This window comes from Notolepis coatsorum (genome assembly GCF_963971535.1).
Source record: "Notolepis coatsorum genome assembly, chromosome: 3".
Lineage (NCBI taxonomy): Eukaryota > Metazoa > Chordata > Actinopteri > Aulopiformes > Paralepididae > Notolepis > Notolepis coatsorum.
Genome location: NC_140167.1, coordinates 181,631,939 through 181,648,212, shown reverse-complemented (window position 1 = coordinate 181,648,212; position 16,274 = coordinate 181,631,939). Strand labels below are relative to the sequence as shown.

Sequence of the window (16,274 nt, the reverse complement as noted above, 5' to 3'; positions counted from 1 at the left end):
ACATGCACACAAACGCACACATGCATACACACACACACACACACACACGCGCGCGCGCGCACACGCGCACACTTGCACACACGGCTCCAACATTTAGAGGGAACACAGTATTAAAAAGTATTAAAATCATAATTCTCAATTTTTAGGACTTTAAAAAGTCTTCAATTTAATTGACACAGGTATTCAATTATTTTTTGGGGGGGGGGGGCAGTGTCAGTTTGTGTTTATTTAAAAAAAATTATAGTATGGTCGTGAAATTTGTATTACATTTTGCTCTAAGTGGTATTAGAAAGGTCTTAAAAAGTCTTACATTTAAAATAAACCTGCAGATACCCTGCTTTGACATGCACAATTACCACTAATTATATTACAGATTTATACCTGTCTTATATTTACTTCATCACGGGCATCTTCCATCATCCCTCTCTTCATTATTCAACTACCCCCCCCCCCCCCCCCTCATCCTCCCTCTTTCCCCCCTGACAGATGGCAGAGCCCTGGTCCACAGTATGCAGGTGAACTTCATTCACGAGTTGGTCCAGGCACGCCTGTTTGCAGACGAGAAGCCCCTACAGGATATGTACAACTGCTTGCGTATCCTTTCTGTGTGCGTGTGCGTTAGAGAGAGATTGAGAGAGATTGTGTGTGTGTGTGCATGTATGCATATGTGTGTGTGTGTGTGTGTGTGTGTGCACGCGTCTCTGTGCCTTGCAGACTCTGTGTGTGTGTGTGTCTCTCCTCTGCAGACTCTTGGCGTGGGGCCTAGCCCGGTGTGTGAACTGCTGCAGCAGAGCTCTGCTTGTGTTGGAGCATCTAGTCGGAGCACAGTATTGACGGGCCATGCAGTGGCCAAGGCCAGACTCCGGCTGCATCCTAATGAGCCGCGCAGCTGCAGAAAAAGCCCCCGTCTCCCCTCTTGTTGCCCGAGTGAAACAACAGCGTCTTGTTAAACGGCGGCCAGTGTGATTTAACCTGCTGCCCGGCGAGGTTAGAATGTGAGGTGTAATAAATTCTCTGCAGAGGTTTTGTCTGGGAGCCGACGCCCGTCGCTAATGGGAAATCGATCCATTTCTTTCGAGCTTTGTGGGGAAAGCTACAGTTGGGAATTACCGCCGCTGTATTGACTGAACCGCTACCAACATGTCTGCCTCAGAAAATCACCAGATAGCATTTATATTGTCGCACTGTCTCGGTGGTAATCGTACCGTTTGTCGTGCTGTCCTACTCGATATCTATGGGAAATGGAGGATCTGTTTTCATCAGGCAGGCAGATGGAGGCCTATATCACAAGTCAGAAACTGTCGTAAAGGTCTCTTGGCACATGGGAAAAACGACAGCAACTTGTTAGCATTCATGCTAACATCAAAGGCCTTCATCAAGCATGCAGCGGAGCGCGGCCATGCTAATCACAATGCTAATCAGAGCATCCCTGCTCTGCCTCCCAGTCTGTAGTGCAGCGCATCCTCTCAATGGGTGTCCTGTGTTCAGCACAAATAGCCCTTTTGATGCCTCTAGTTTTACAAACCGGATGTATGTGTTTGGGGGATATTTGTGTGTGTGTGTGTGTGGAATATTAATGGTGAGATATGGACGGATCCCATAGCTCCAGTGTCCTGGTCTTGGTTGATCGTCCTTAACCCCGTGGCTCCCAGACTCCTTCTGTCTGTCCCTGCAGCTAGAGGTGCTTCACTCCCAGACCCTCATGCTGGTCAGAGAGCGCTGGGGAGACCTGGTCCAGGTGGAGAGATACCTGCCGGCCAAGTTCCTCACACTGGCTGTCTGGAAGTAAGACACGAGCCAGCATGCACACACACACGCACGCACACACACACACACACACACACACACACACACACACACACACACACACACACACACACACACACACACACACCCATACACATGCATACACTGGGGGGCGACAGTGGCTCAAGAGGTAGAGCGGTTGTCTGGTAATCGGAAGGTTCCCGGTTCGAATCCCGCTCCTCCTTCCGTGCAGCGTGTCGAAGTGTCCTTGAGCAAGACACTTAACCCCTAACTGCTCCCGACGAGCAGGTTGGCACCTCGCAATGAGTGGGTGAATGTGAGGCATAAATTGTAAAACGCTTTGGATAAAAGCTGCTATATAAATGCAGTCCATTTACCATTCACACACACAGGGGAGGAAATTAGGCCACTTTACTGGCCAAATGCTGGTATTTTTTACGTTTGGCTGGTAAAAAAAATCAGATACCCGCCAGTTGGCTGGTAAGCCAAAAAGTTAGTTTCCTCCCCTGCTGGCGAGTATACAAAAAAATAAAACATTCTGCAATCACTGCACTGGCAAACGGTGCGCGTCTTCTGAGTGTTCGCTTTAGTTGACAGTGCCACGAGAGCACTGCACAAGACCACCCGCGGACATATAATGTTTAATAAACGTTTGCGCAGTACTGGCCAACCCGCGGACATATAATAATAAAAGTCCCGCGGTACTAGGCTAGCCATCAGGAGCACTCGCAAACAGATAACGTTAAACACAGCAGAAGATGGAAAACAGACAGACTGACCAACGGGGAACTGCATCCAACCCTAGTACAACCCTTGAGTATAAGTTACTAAGGACACATTTAAATCACAGAGGTGTAATGTTAGTCTACTGGAACTGTATACAGTGGTTAGCTTCTAGTTAGCGTTTTAGCTATAGCTGCTTGCTAGCTAACGTTAGCCCCGTGTGCTCAAAGCAGCCAGCTAGGTGTATCTGTTATGACTATAATGTTTCCAAAAAAGCACCGGACTACGACGTAAGGTTAGACATTTTATTTCTTGCTCAAAAGCCCCTGGCTTGCACATCGCAGTCACGAAAGGGGCTAGCTCAACCAGTGCACTGTGCACAACAGCACACCAACCCAACTGACGTTACCACAACACTTGACGGTACTTCACAGCACTGTCGTAAGACCACCGTGCTGTCTTAAAGGCACAGTGTGCCTACCCAGATGCATACACAACATTGACACGGCTTGACATACAAAGAAGTAATTATCACAATTAGCGATTTTTTTTGTCTGGTAAAAAATCTGTTTGGCTGGTAAAAAAAATCAGATACTCGCCAGTTGGCTGGTAAGCCAAAAAGTTAGTTTCCTCCCCTGCACACACACACACAGTATGCATACATGTACACAATACATATTTGTCTCTTGCAAATATGAGAGTTGCTAGTTAATAATTACACTGGTTGGCTGTAATCAAATCCCTCTTATCCTCCATGTTTCTACCTCCAGCCAACAGGTCTTGGGGAGGAGAACTGGCACAGCATCGGTGCACAAAGTCACCGTCAAGATCGACGAAACGGACGGCTCCAAGCCGCTGCAGATCTCCCATGAGCCTCCTCTCCCCGCCTGTGACTCTAAACTAATGGAGAGAGCTATGAAGGTTAAACACGTTCTAGGTTTATGCTTTTTGCCACGTTATATGTGTAACCCTGCCGAAAAAGTATCTTCTGACTAAACGTCTTCCTGCTGATCCCGCCCCCATCTTGCAGATTGACCACCTGTCAGTGGAGAAGCTTTTGATTGACAGCGTGCACGCCCGCTCCCATCAAAAGCTCCAGGAACTAAAGGCCATTTTAAAGGCCAGTAATCCCAACGATAGCTGTAAGCTGTTTCTTCTACTTCCTAGGAAGGTTTTTGGACACATTCTCAGGCATATGATACACAGAAAAAGAGGTATTTGAGTTGATGCAGCTATGTGTGTGTGTGTGTGTGTTTCAGCTTTCATTGAGACTGCTCTTCCCACACTGGTTATTCCTATACTGGAGCCCTGTGGTCGCTCAGAGTGTCTACACATCTTTGTAGATCTGCACTCGGGCATGTTCCAGCCTATGCTGTATGGAATAGGTAAGGAGGAACAAACATCTGAGGGCTGAGTGATAAGATAAGATAAGATATTCCTTTATTGATCCCCTTGGGGAAATTCAGGCATCATAGCAGCATGGGGGGGAGGGGGGGGGGGTACAGGTAGTAAAACAACAACACAGTGTACAGGTAGTAAAAACAACACAGGCAGTGTAAACAATTTGGTCAATATGGTCTATAATTTACTATCTGACTAGCTGAAGAAATATTCACATTATTCACAGTGTCACATAAGGTGCAGTATGCATAAGGTAGTGTTATAATTTACTATCTACTGAGTATACATTATTCACAGTATCACGGTATCCACTGAAATATGGATATGGTCAGAATATGAGATCACAATGTCTTTTCTTATTTTTGACGTAACGATATTCACTTTTTATTTAAATATTTTTTTATTACAGTATTATTTGACTTCTTTTTGTTGTCCTTTTGTCACTGGGCTTTGTCATTCAAAAGGGGCTATTTTAATCACATTTCTTATACCGAAATCATTATACTACTGCTGCAAGGAAATTTCTTTAGATTAACTTGAAAAATAAATGTCTTGTGTACATATATATACAATTTTGTATAATATATTGTTGATGACGATATAGTAAAAATTCATACCATTACCATTGGACGCCAAAAACGAGTATACTCGTTATTGCCCGCCATGCGTTGTGCGCCAGAAACGAGTTAACTCGTTTTTGGGATCAATATAAATTTTTTTCGCCATGGTATTCATAATTCATCCAGCCTCCCTCCGCTGCTGCAGCTGGACCCTGTCTGATATTGCAACGCCTCAATACCGCCGCCTGGCGGATGTCGGACGAGCTCGGTGCATCGAGGAAATTCCTCCGGCAGTAATATCTTGTAACGTGGGTCTAGATACACACTCGAGTGCATTGGGATCGCTTTCGAAACGCAATAATCAATATGATTTCGGCGTTTATTGCGTCATACAAACTGGAAATGGATCTAGCAGATCGACTAAGGACTAAGAGGAAACTAACGTTATTTTCAGCCCAATTGTTTATTCATTTCACGGCAATCCATCTGATCAACGTATCAACCCATAGTAAATTTTATTAAATAATTATAAACGACCCCCCCCCCCCCCCTTTCCTTCACGCATGATGAAGCATAATGTATACCGATCATATACATTTGAATTTTTTAATATAGTGTGTATAGGAAAGAAACGCCAATCGATAATCTATCATATGCGTCAGGGCCTATAATTTACGTTTTAGGAATTACTGCAGAAAACCTTAAAAACATACTTATATTCACAACGACGAGAAGGCCTACCGGGAGGAGGTTGAGGTACTGGAACGCTGGTGCCAGGACAACAGCCTAATCCTGAACATTGGTAAAACCAAGGAGCTGATCGTGGATTATAGGAGAGGACAGCAGGAGACACACACACCACTGAGGATAAACGGGGCTACCGTGGACAGGGTGAGCAGCTTTAAGTACCTGGGGGTCCACATCTCAGAGGATCTGACATGGTCAACACACATAGACTCAGTCGTAAAAAAGGCGAAGCAGCGCCTCTACCACCTGAGACAGTTAAGGAAGTTCAGAGTATCTGGGAAGATACTCCAGTCCTTCTACTCCGGAGCTGTAGAGAGCATCTTGACTGGAAACATCACTGCCTGGTATGGAAACGGCACGGCACAGGACAAGAAGGCCCTACAGAGAGTGGTACGCTCAGCCGAGCGTACCACGGGTATTGCACTACCTCCCCTGCAGGTTCTATACAACAAGAGGTGCAAATCCAGAGCCTGCAGAATAATGAAAGACCCTCACCACCCCAACAACAGCCTGTTCCAGCTGCTGATGTCAGGCAGACGCCTGCGAACCCCAGCTACTAGGACAGAGAGGCTTCGGCTCAGCTTCTTCCCCCAGGCCATCAGAGCCTTGAACACTGAACACTGAGTGCCACAGAACACTGAACTCTCCACACACAAGCACACTAGCAGCCACTTTAACATGAGCAAGCACACACTCATGCTGCACACGCCCACACTTATGGCCACAAAGGAAAGGTCACTTTAAAAATAGTATAGCAACAGTAACAGTGTATTGCACTACCAAAGGACCTAGCATGTCCTCCATGCTCTGTAAATAACTTATGTACAAATACCGATATGCCCTACTACCGTATGTTATCTGTTTATTGCACAATGTTGTTTTATTGGATACTATTATATGTTGTACTACTGTATTGCACATCGTTGCGGGCAAGACCACCCGCATTTCATTGTATACTTGTATGCCGTGACAAATAAAACTCTTGACTCTGACTCTTGACTCTATGAATGAAAAAATATAACGTTCCCACATCCGGAACGATAGATACCCGATGTTGAATGGGCCATAGTAATGTCGATATAGCTATAATATTTAAAAAGTTATAGCCCTGCAAAGAAGGTAAACATCTCCATAGGGTTACAGCACTGGCAGACTGTGCCCAAGGATGGGTACAATGCATGGCGGACCATGTGTTAATATTTTGTCTTCCTCCCAGCCCTATAACAGTATTTTTTGTTTTTGTTAAACCTTGGGTCATGGGTATGTCTCTTGGTAAGCACATGACAAAGAGTTTTAGTTTGTTTTCATGAGCTTGGGTTTTTAGTAGGACTGGATTAAAATAAATAGATTTCCCGATTTTTATCTATTTTAATTTTAATAATCCGACATTGATTCATAAAATTCATAGATCGATCTTGAAAAAAAAAAAAAAAAAAAAATATATATATATATATATATATAATGTTAAATAAAAAGTGAATTTTTTTAATCCACTTTTTTCTCCCTTTTCTATTTTTCTCCCATCCCAATTTAGCCGTGCCAATTCTCCCCTCCCCTGTCTTGAACGTTGCTCGCATGTGCCACCCACTGGCCGGTTGTAGGGAGGATAGAACTAGAAGCCCATCGCATGTCCCCTCCGATACATGTGTAGGCAGTAGGGCTGACCCCTATTAATCGATTAATTATTAATTAGTCGAATAATCGGTCGAAAGGAGCCGTAGTCGACTGGCCAACCTCTTAGTCAAATAAAACATTTAAAAAAAATCAAAAATAAATTAAAAAAATGTAAACATTTTATAATTTTTTTTTTTTTTTTTTTTTGTCGACCAATAGTCGACTAACGGCAAATTTTGGCCAATCCTAGTCGACCATCCAAATCCTTAGTCGGGGACAGCCCTAGTAGGCAGCCAGTCCCATCTTTTCACCTGCCAGTGCGGACTCTCATTTGGCGAGGAGTAACGTGTAGGAGGCTCACACTGCCCCCGCCATTTTCCTGTCTCTGCTGTGCAGGCGCCCCAACCGACCTGTAGGAGTCGCTGTTTACAACGACTTCCCACCCGCTAACTCTGCCAATTGAGTTAGTATGACGGCCGGCCCAAGCCAGAGGCAACGGCGACAGCCGGATTCGATACCGGTGTCTTGTGCGTTGGTGACGAGCGCAATGTCCGCTGCGCCACCCAGCCGCCACTGTAAACATTCATTTTATAATGAAAACATGAATATTTTAGAGGGTTCCTTGTACAATTTACATCATTAGTTCTTTGAGAATCTCTTTCATATCCAAGCAAAATTGGTATTGTAACGGAAATATCCCTTACCGAACGGATCGAATCGGGACGTTATGAATCGGAATGGATATAATTCAGGACATCAGTGGCGCTACCCAATACATCAAACTACATGTCTTATTTGGCCCGGAGCTGAAAGGGTTTAAGAAACACTACTAGATGCATTTATGATGTATCTCTGGGAATATCTGCTGACCTTCACAACCAAACACTCTGCTTTCCTCCCTCCTCAGATCAGCCGATGCTGGACGATATAGAGAAGACCATCAATGATGACATGAAGCGCATCATAACCTGGCTTCAGCAGCTGAAGTAAGTCCCCCTTGTTCTGACACTGTAGATATGATGTTCTTTAAATGTGACCTGTGAACTGAGATAGCTTGTCAGTAAGTAGAGATATGTGGAGATGGTCCCGCCCGACAGTAGGAGACGAGTTTTGTATCGTTCAAACTAGGGATGCTCGATATTGGCTTTTTTACCGATACCGATATTGTCCAACTCTTAATTTCCGATACCAATATCAACCGATATCACATTTTAATGCCGATATCGGTCGATAATATCAGTTTTTGAAAACTGATACCGATATTTTCCGATATCACATTTTAATGCCGATATCGGCCGAAAATATCGGTAGGCCGATAATATCCGACATCCCTAGTTCAAACGTGTGTTTGACCCTGTCTTGTCTTGTCTCCAGGTTCTGGTTGTGTCTCACTCTGTCTCTGTCCTGTCTCTAGGTTCTGGTTGTGTTTGACTCTGTCTCCAGGTTCTGGTTGTGTCTCACTCTGTCCTCTGTCCAGGTTCTGGTTGTGTCTCACTCTGTCTCTGTCCTGTCTCCAGGTTCTGGTTGTGTTTGACTCTGTCTCCAGGTTCTGGTTGTGTCTCACTCTGTCCTGTCTCCAGGTTCTGGTTGTGTCTCACTCTGTCTCTGTCCTGTCTCCAGGTTCTGGTTGTGTCTCACTCTGTCTCTGTCCTGTCTCCAGGTTCTGGTTGGGGGAGCAGCGATGTCGACAGTCAGTGAAGCACCTCCCCACTGTTTGCACAGACATCCTCCACCTCTCCAACGCAGCCACACACCCGGCAGGAAGCCTGTCAAAACACAAGCTCTTCATCAAGCTCACGCGGCTACCGCAGTACTACATTGTGAGTTCCTGCCCGTGTTCCTGGTCCTCTGGCTGTGTGTGTTGTCTGCTGATGTTGTCGTCCACAATGACTCAATTCCCCCTCTGGGACCGTAAAGAAAAAAGGTCTTATATTCTGCCTAGCAGGGCAAATTAAAATGTCAAGTAACAAGTTACAAGAAAATGCACCATTGTATATATACACTTTCCTAGTGAGATATTTATCACATCCCACTCGCCACTACATCCTTCCCTCTTCATCTCTTGTCCTCTCTCCTCTCCCATCTCTCTCTCTCTCCCCCCTCTCCCCCCCCCCCCCTCTCTCTCTAGGTGGTAGAGATGCTGGACGTGTCGGGCTGCCCCACAGCGCTCCAGTACAAGTACTCCTTCCTGTCCGTGTCCCAGCTGGAGGGCGAGGAGGGCCCGCCGTGTGCCCAGCTCTTGCAGCACTTCAAGCCCAACCTGGAGCAGCTCGTCCAGGATGCGGCGGCGGGAAGAGGGCCCCGGCTTGGAACCAAGAGGAAGGTGAGCGGATTTGAAATGGAAACAGTGGGACAGTGTGACAATGTCACCCGCCGTGCTAGTAGTTTAAAAAGCATGCCAGCTATATTTGATTTGATTTTGATATGTTATATAACGCTGTATGAAAACTAGAATCTCTTGTGATAAACATGAACACCATGTCTGTTTGTGAAGTGAACTGGAAACTATCGAGGCTGTAATTTAGACTTGTTATTCGTTTAGTGCAATAAATCAATAGTCAATACAATACAATACAATCAATACAAAAGTAGTGCTTTTGTACTTCCCTTACACGGTTTAAAAAGCACGCCAGCTATATTTTATTTTGATATGTTATATAGCGGTGTATAATAACTAGAAGCTCTTGTGATAAACATGAACACGGTGTCTGTTCGCGAAGTGAACTGCAAACTATCGAGGCTGGAATTTAGACTTGTTATTGATTTGGTGCAGTGGCTGTCACGTGGGGTCTGGGGAGCCCCGGGCCCTTTGAAGGGGTCCCCAGAAGAATGTAATAGTTACATTTCACCATTTCCTTCACTAGAAGTCGAGCCCAATGAGAGAATATATGACTATATTCTGATTGTACGTTTCTCCACCGCTATCTCCCCAACTACAGTGTAGACAGCTGTAGAATTCTGTACCTAATCACATAACAACCAGAACCTTTGAGATGGCAGTCCCTGAGACACAGTCTTATCAAACAGGCGTTTAATGATCAATCTGGGGTCCTTGACACACTATTTGAGAAGGTCAGCCCTAATTCACATATATGAAATGTTAACATTAGCGGAATTTGTCATCAAAACTCAATACAAACCCAATATCAGTTAAGAACAATACTTCGGATTTGGATTTTAACTCATTCCTAATACTTTTTAGATGCTTACTCTTATGTACGTAAGACCCTAAAGCAGGGGTCGGCAACCCTAGGCACGCGTGCCTGCTTAGGCACGCGGGACCATTTCCATAGGCACGCGGGGGGGGCAGCATAAAAATAATTTTTTTTTTTTTTTTTTTTTTTTTTTTTTTTTTTACTTCGCTTTGAAATATTATAGTGACATGTTTTGCACTGTTGTCGCATATCTCTTGTTGAAATCCTCCCACAGGTTCTTTTTTGTAAGTCGACTGTTCTGCACACCCCTATATTATGACAGCAATCAGCTGTTCCCATGTGCTCCGCTGTAGCCGGCCTCCCGCCGGCCTCCCGCAGCAGTCGCGCCAGGTAACACACAGTGAGGTTGCATTCTGTGCAGTGTCATGATGGCAACCCCCGCTAAGAAATCAAAGCAAATTCGGACATTCCAGCCCTCGTGGACAGACGATTACGGGTTTGTGGACCTTCAGAAGGACCGTGCTATGTGTTCTTTCTGTTTGGAAAATGTAGTTTGCCAAACGTCATCTGTGAAACGCCATTTCGAGACTAAGCATAAAACAAGTTTCAAGGATCAGGCGGATAAGGCAGAATCTATTAAACGTGCCGTCGCCAGGTATGGGAAGCAAGCCAGCACCCTCAAAGTGTTCACGCGTGCTCAAAACCACGCAACTGAAGCAAGCTTTCGCATTGCTCATTGCATTGCAAAACGTGGAAAGCCATTCACGGATGGCGAGTATATTAAGGAGGCTTTTATCTGTACCTCAGATGTTTTGTTTGAAGGCTTGCCAAATAAAGAGAAAATAAAAGCAAGGATAAAAGATATCCCAGTGTCAGCTCGAAGTGTCGAGCGACGCATCAATGAAATGTCAGAAAACATCCCGGAGTCGATTGACAACCGACCACTCCGAAGCATGTGTCCAGCAGCCAGCTTAAAGTGACTAATTACACCCCCCAAATAACGGAGCTCAGCCAGGCAAAACAGGGCCAGGGATCTCACTGTCGCGACAGGTAGGCTGCTGTTTATTTTCCTTTACATCGGTTTGCTTGTTAACTTGAACGTGCATATGCAGGGCTCTACGCATAATAGAGCATACGCACAATCGCGCATATATTATTATTATGCATGCGTATGTGTAGGGCTAGGGGAGCTGTCCACTGTGTGTGGTGCTGAACCTTGCGTCATGTCTCTCTCTCTCTCTCTCTCTCTCTCTCTCTCTCTCTCTCTCTATAGCTGAGAGAGAGAGAGAGATCTGGTGGAGAGATTGGAGGAGGAGGAGGAGGAGGAGGAGGGTGTGCTTTGTGTGTGCCATCATGTTAGCCTCAGTTAAACCTTGCGACGCCTCGTTAGATGAAGCTGTGTTCTTCTGAGGTGTCCTGTGTGCTGATCTGTGTTCTGATCTGTGTGCTGTGTCATGTGACACTACACATATTTAATTGAGACCCTTTATTTGTTTATTTCAATTTAGCTGGAAATACATTGCTACATCATTCAGTAACATTTGCAGAGCCTTATAACAAAAACATTATTAAGGTCACCATTGTGACATTTTATTATTAATTTTTCTATTATTTCATTGAACATTGCACATGTTAAAAGCAATTTTTTTGACTCAAAATGTGAGTATTTGTGTTCTTAAAACAATTACAATAAACATAGTTTTATTAGGTTGAAATAATGTGGTTGTGTACTTATTTTTCTGTTAACTTATTATGGATTGAAAACTGGTTCTCCTGGTGTTCTCCATTAGGCCTGTAGGTGGAGCTATGACAGCACACGTACAGTACACACACCGATGGTGTGTGATGTGTCCACAAATGAATGGGCAAATGTGAGTGAAATGGTCGCACTGTATGCAGCTGTTTGTCTGCATTGCATTCACCCCCCCCCCCAACTCAGATTTAGGGTTGATACAACCATCATAATAATATTGTTAATAATAATAACAATAATGATGTAATAATGTAAAAATTATCATTAAAAATACCTGATTATTAGAAAAAAAAATTACGATGCATGGAATATTGTTGAGGCACACTAGTTACAACTATATTTCAACCAGGCACTCCATGTCAAAAAGGTTGCTGACCCCTGCCCTAAAGGATAGGATAAGACCCATAGTTTCCCCTTGGGGAAATTCAAGTATCATAGCAGCATGGGGGGGAGGTACAGGTAGGATAGTAATAATAATAGAACAAAGTGCAAAGTAGTAATGATAATAGTGATACCAGTAGTAGTGGTAGTGAACAGTAGCGAGTGGCAGGATTCAATCAGACAGTAGTAATAGTGATGAAATGGTATACACATCCAAATCAATCCAACTTTATTTATATAGCACGTTTAAAAACAACAAAGTTGACTAAAGTGCTTCACAAGCAATCAGTACAGTAAAAAACACAGACTAATCACAATACAATGCACACAGAACTACAAACCGGTTACGGCAGCATACTGTACATTTTTTTAAAGGCTAGGGAGAACAGATGTGTTTTTAGATGGGATTGGGAAGCATTGGGAGCGTTGGGGCCAGCCTAATGTGGGGAGGCAACTCGTTCCAGAGTTTGGGTTTCCAGTGGCGCTGAGGTGTGTCTGTTGTGTGTCTGTTGTGCCGCAGCTCTCTGGAGACCCAGGGGCCCTGGAACCCAAGAAGCCCAAGCGCTCGGGGGAGATGTGTGCCTTCAACAAGGAGCTGGCTCACCTGGTGGCCATGTGCGACACTAACATGCCCTTCATCGGCCTCCGAACAGAGGTAAGCGCTCCTTTTTCTGGCTTCACCACACCCTCCTCTTCCTCTCATCCCTGTCTTCTCTTCCTCTTCCTCTTACGTCAATTGGTTCTACATTTAAATAGCCGACCTAGAGATTGTGAACAACAAGTCAGCAGGAGTGGTACATCTCTGGCAGCTAAGGGTCAGTGGCGTTGTTCGTAGAATAGTGTGTTACACTATTGCATAGTAATATAGTGCATAGTAGTATAGACATACTAGCATGATAGGTAGTATAAGAATAGTAGTATAGACATACTAGCATGATAGGTAGTAGTATAATAATAGTAGTATAGACATACTAGCATGATAGGTAGTATAAGAATAGTAGTATAGACATACTAGCATGATAGGTAGTAGTATAATAATAGTAGTATAGACATACTAGCATGATAGGTAGTATAAGAATAGTAGTATAGACATACTAGCATGATAGGTAGTAGTATAATAATAGTAGTATAGACATACTAGCATGATAGGTAGTATAAGAATAATAGTATAGACATACTAGCATGATAGGTAGTCGTATAATAATAGTAGTATAGACATACTAGCACGATAGGTAGTAGTATAATAATAGTATAGACATACTAGCATGATAGGTAGTATAATAATAGTATAGACATACTAGCATGATAGGTAGTAGTATAATAATAGTAGTATAGACATACTAGCATGATAGGTAGTAGTATAATAATAGTAGTATAGACATACTAGCATGATAGGTAGTATAAGAATAATAGTATAGACATACTAGCATGATAGGTAGTCGTATAATAATAGTAGTATAGACATACTAGCACGATGGGTAGTAGTATAATAATAGTAGTATAGACATACTAGCATGATAGGTAGTAGTATAATAATAGTAGTATAGACATACTAGCATGATAGGTAGTATAAGAATAGTAGTATAGACATACTAGCATGATAGGTAGTAGTATAATAATAGTAGTATAGACATACTAGCATGATAGGTAGTATAAGAATAGTAGTATAGACATACTAGCATGATAGGTAGTAGTATAATAATAGTAGTATAGACATACTAGCATGATAGGTAGTATAAGAATAATAGTATAGACATACTAGCATGATAGGTAGTCGTATAATAATAGTAGTATAGACATACTAGCACGATAGGTAGTAGTATAATAATAGTATAGACATACTAGCATGATAGGTAGTATAATAATAGTATAGACATACTAGCATGATAGGTAGTAGTATAATAATAGTAGTATAGACATACTAGCATGATAGGTAGTAGTATAATAATAGTAGTATAGACATACTAGCATGATAGGTAGTAGTATAATAATAGTAGTATAGACATACTAGCATGATAGGTAGTATAAGAATAGTAGTATAGACATACTAGCATGATAGGTAGTCGTATAATAATAGTAGTATAGACATACTAGCACGATGGGTAGTAGTATAATAATAGTAGTATAGACATACTAGCATGATAGGTAGTAGTATAATAATAGTAGTATAGACATACTAGCATGATAGGTAGTAGTATAATAATAGTAGTATAGACATACTAGCATGATAGGTAGTATAAGAATAGTAGTATAGACATACTAGCATGATAGGTAGTAGTATAATAATAGTAGTATAGACATACTAGCATGATAGGTAGTATAAGAATAGTAGTATAGACATACTAGCATGATAGGTAGTAGTATAATAATAGTAGTATAGACATACTAGCATGATAGGTAGTATAAGAATAATAGTATAGACATACTAGCATGATAGGTAGTCGTATAATAATAGTAGTATAGACATACTAGCACGATAGGTAGTAGTATAATAATAGTATAGACATACTAGCATGATAGGTAGTATAATAATAGTATAGACATACTAGCATGATAGGTAGTAGTATAATAATAGTAGTATAGACATACTAGCATGATAGGTAGTAGTATAATAATAGTAGTATAGACATACTAGCATGATAGGTAGTAGTATAATAATAGTAGTATAGACATACTAGCATGATAGGTAGTATAAGAATAGTAGTATAGACATACTAGCATGATAGGTAGTAGTATAAGAATAGTAGTATAGACATACTAGCATGATAGGTAGTAGTATAATAATAGTATAGACATACTAGCATGATAGGTAGTAGTATAATAATAGTAGTATAGACATACTAGCACGATAGGTAGTAGTATAATAATAGTATAGACATACTAGCATGATAGGTAGTAGTATAATAATAGTAGTATAGACATACTAGCATGATAGGTAGTAGTATAATAATAGTAGTATAGACATACTAGCATGATAGGTAGTAGTATAATAATAGTATAGACATACTAGCATGATGGGTAGTAGTATAATAATAGTAGTGTAGACATACTAGCATGATAGGTAGTAGTATAATAATAGTATAGACATACTAGCATGATAGGTAGTAGTATAATAATAATAATAGTATAGACATACTAGCATGATAGGTAGTAGTATAATAATAGTAGTATAGACATACTAGCATGATAGGTAGTAGTATAATAATAGTAGTATAGACATACTAGCATGATGGCGGCTACGTGGCGTAGTGGGCAAGGCGCTCGCCACGAATGCGGAGACGCTGGGCTTGCCTGTTCGAGCCCAGCGCTCCACATTGCTTTCAGTTTAGCTGGTCGTTCATACTAATACACATTGGCCGTATTAGGGGGTGGGAAACTGATGGGTGGGGATCGGGCGTTGTGGACAGCGACTCCTACAGGTCGGTTGGTGCGCCTGCGCAGTAGAATCAGGAAGTGTCGGGGGCAGCGTGAGCCTCCCACGCGTTACTCCTCGCCACTGAGAGATCGAGCTGCGCAGGTGAAAAGATGCGACTGCTGTTACCTCAAGTACCGGAGGGGACTTGTGCTATGTATGACTTAGTCCACATTGCAGCCGGCTTGTGGGAGGCAAGAAACAGCGTTCGTGACAGGGGAGGGTTGAATTGGATGATACGAAATTGGGATGGGAGAAAATATAGAAAATGGGAGAAAAAGTGGATAAAAAAAAAGATACATACTAGCATGATAGGTAGTAGTATAATAATAGTATAGACATACTAGCATGATAGGTAGTAGTATAATAATAGTAGTGTAGACATACTAGCATGATAGGTAGTAGTAGAATAATAGTAGTATAGACATACTAGCATGATAGGTAGTAGTATAATAATAGTAGTATAGACATACTAGCATGATAGGTAGTAGTATAATAATAGTAGTATAGACATACTAGCATGATAGGTAGTAGTATAATAATAGTAGTATAGACATACTAGCATGATAGGTAGTAGTATAATAATAGTATAGACATACTAGCATGATAGGTAGTAGTATAATAATAGTAGTATAGACATACTAGCATGATAGGTAGTAGTAGTATAATAATAGTAGTATAGACATACTAGCATGATAGGTAGTAGTATAATAATAGTATAGACATACTAGCATGATAGGTAGTAGTATAATAATAGTAGT

General features: G+C 42.2%; 1 protein-coding gene across 4 annotated transcripts in view; it reads left to right on the top strand.

The window, feature by feature from the left end:
- The window catches only part of med14 (mediator complex subunit 14), a 75,470-nt gene that overhangs the window by 9,460 nt on the left and 49,736 nt on the right, over positions 1 to 16,274 (top strand). For all 4 annotated transcript variants that reach the window (XM_084310916.1, XM_084310914.1, XM_084310915.1 and 1 more), the window contains exons 7-15: positions 487 to 594; positions 1,653 to 1,785; positions 3,261 to 3,411; positions 3,521 to 3,632; positions 3,750 to 3,875; positions 7,720 to 7,798; positions 8,473 to 8,632; positions 8,941 to 9,135; positions 12,622 to 12,756. In XM_084310916.1, the coding sequence (XP_084167042.1) occupies positions 487 to 594; positions 1,653 to 1,785; positions 3,261 to 3,411; positions 3,521 to 3,632; positions 3,750 to 3,875; positions 7,720 to 7,798; positions 8,473 to 8,632; positions 8,941 to 9,135; positions 12,622 to 12,756 (1,199 nt within the window). The remainder of the gene's footprint in view (positions 1 to 486; positions 595 to 1,652; positions 1,786 to 3,260; positions 3,412 to 3,520; positions 3,633 to 3,749; positions 3,876 to 7,719; positions 7,799 to 8,472; positions 8,633 to 8,940; positions 9,136 to 12,621; positions 12,757 to 16,274) is intronic.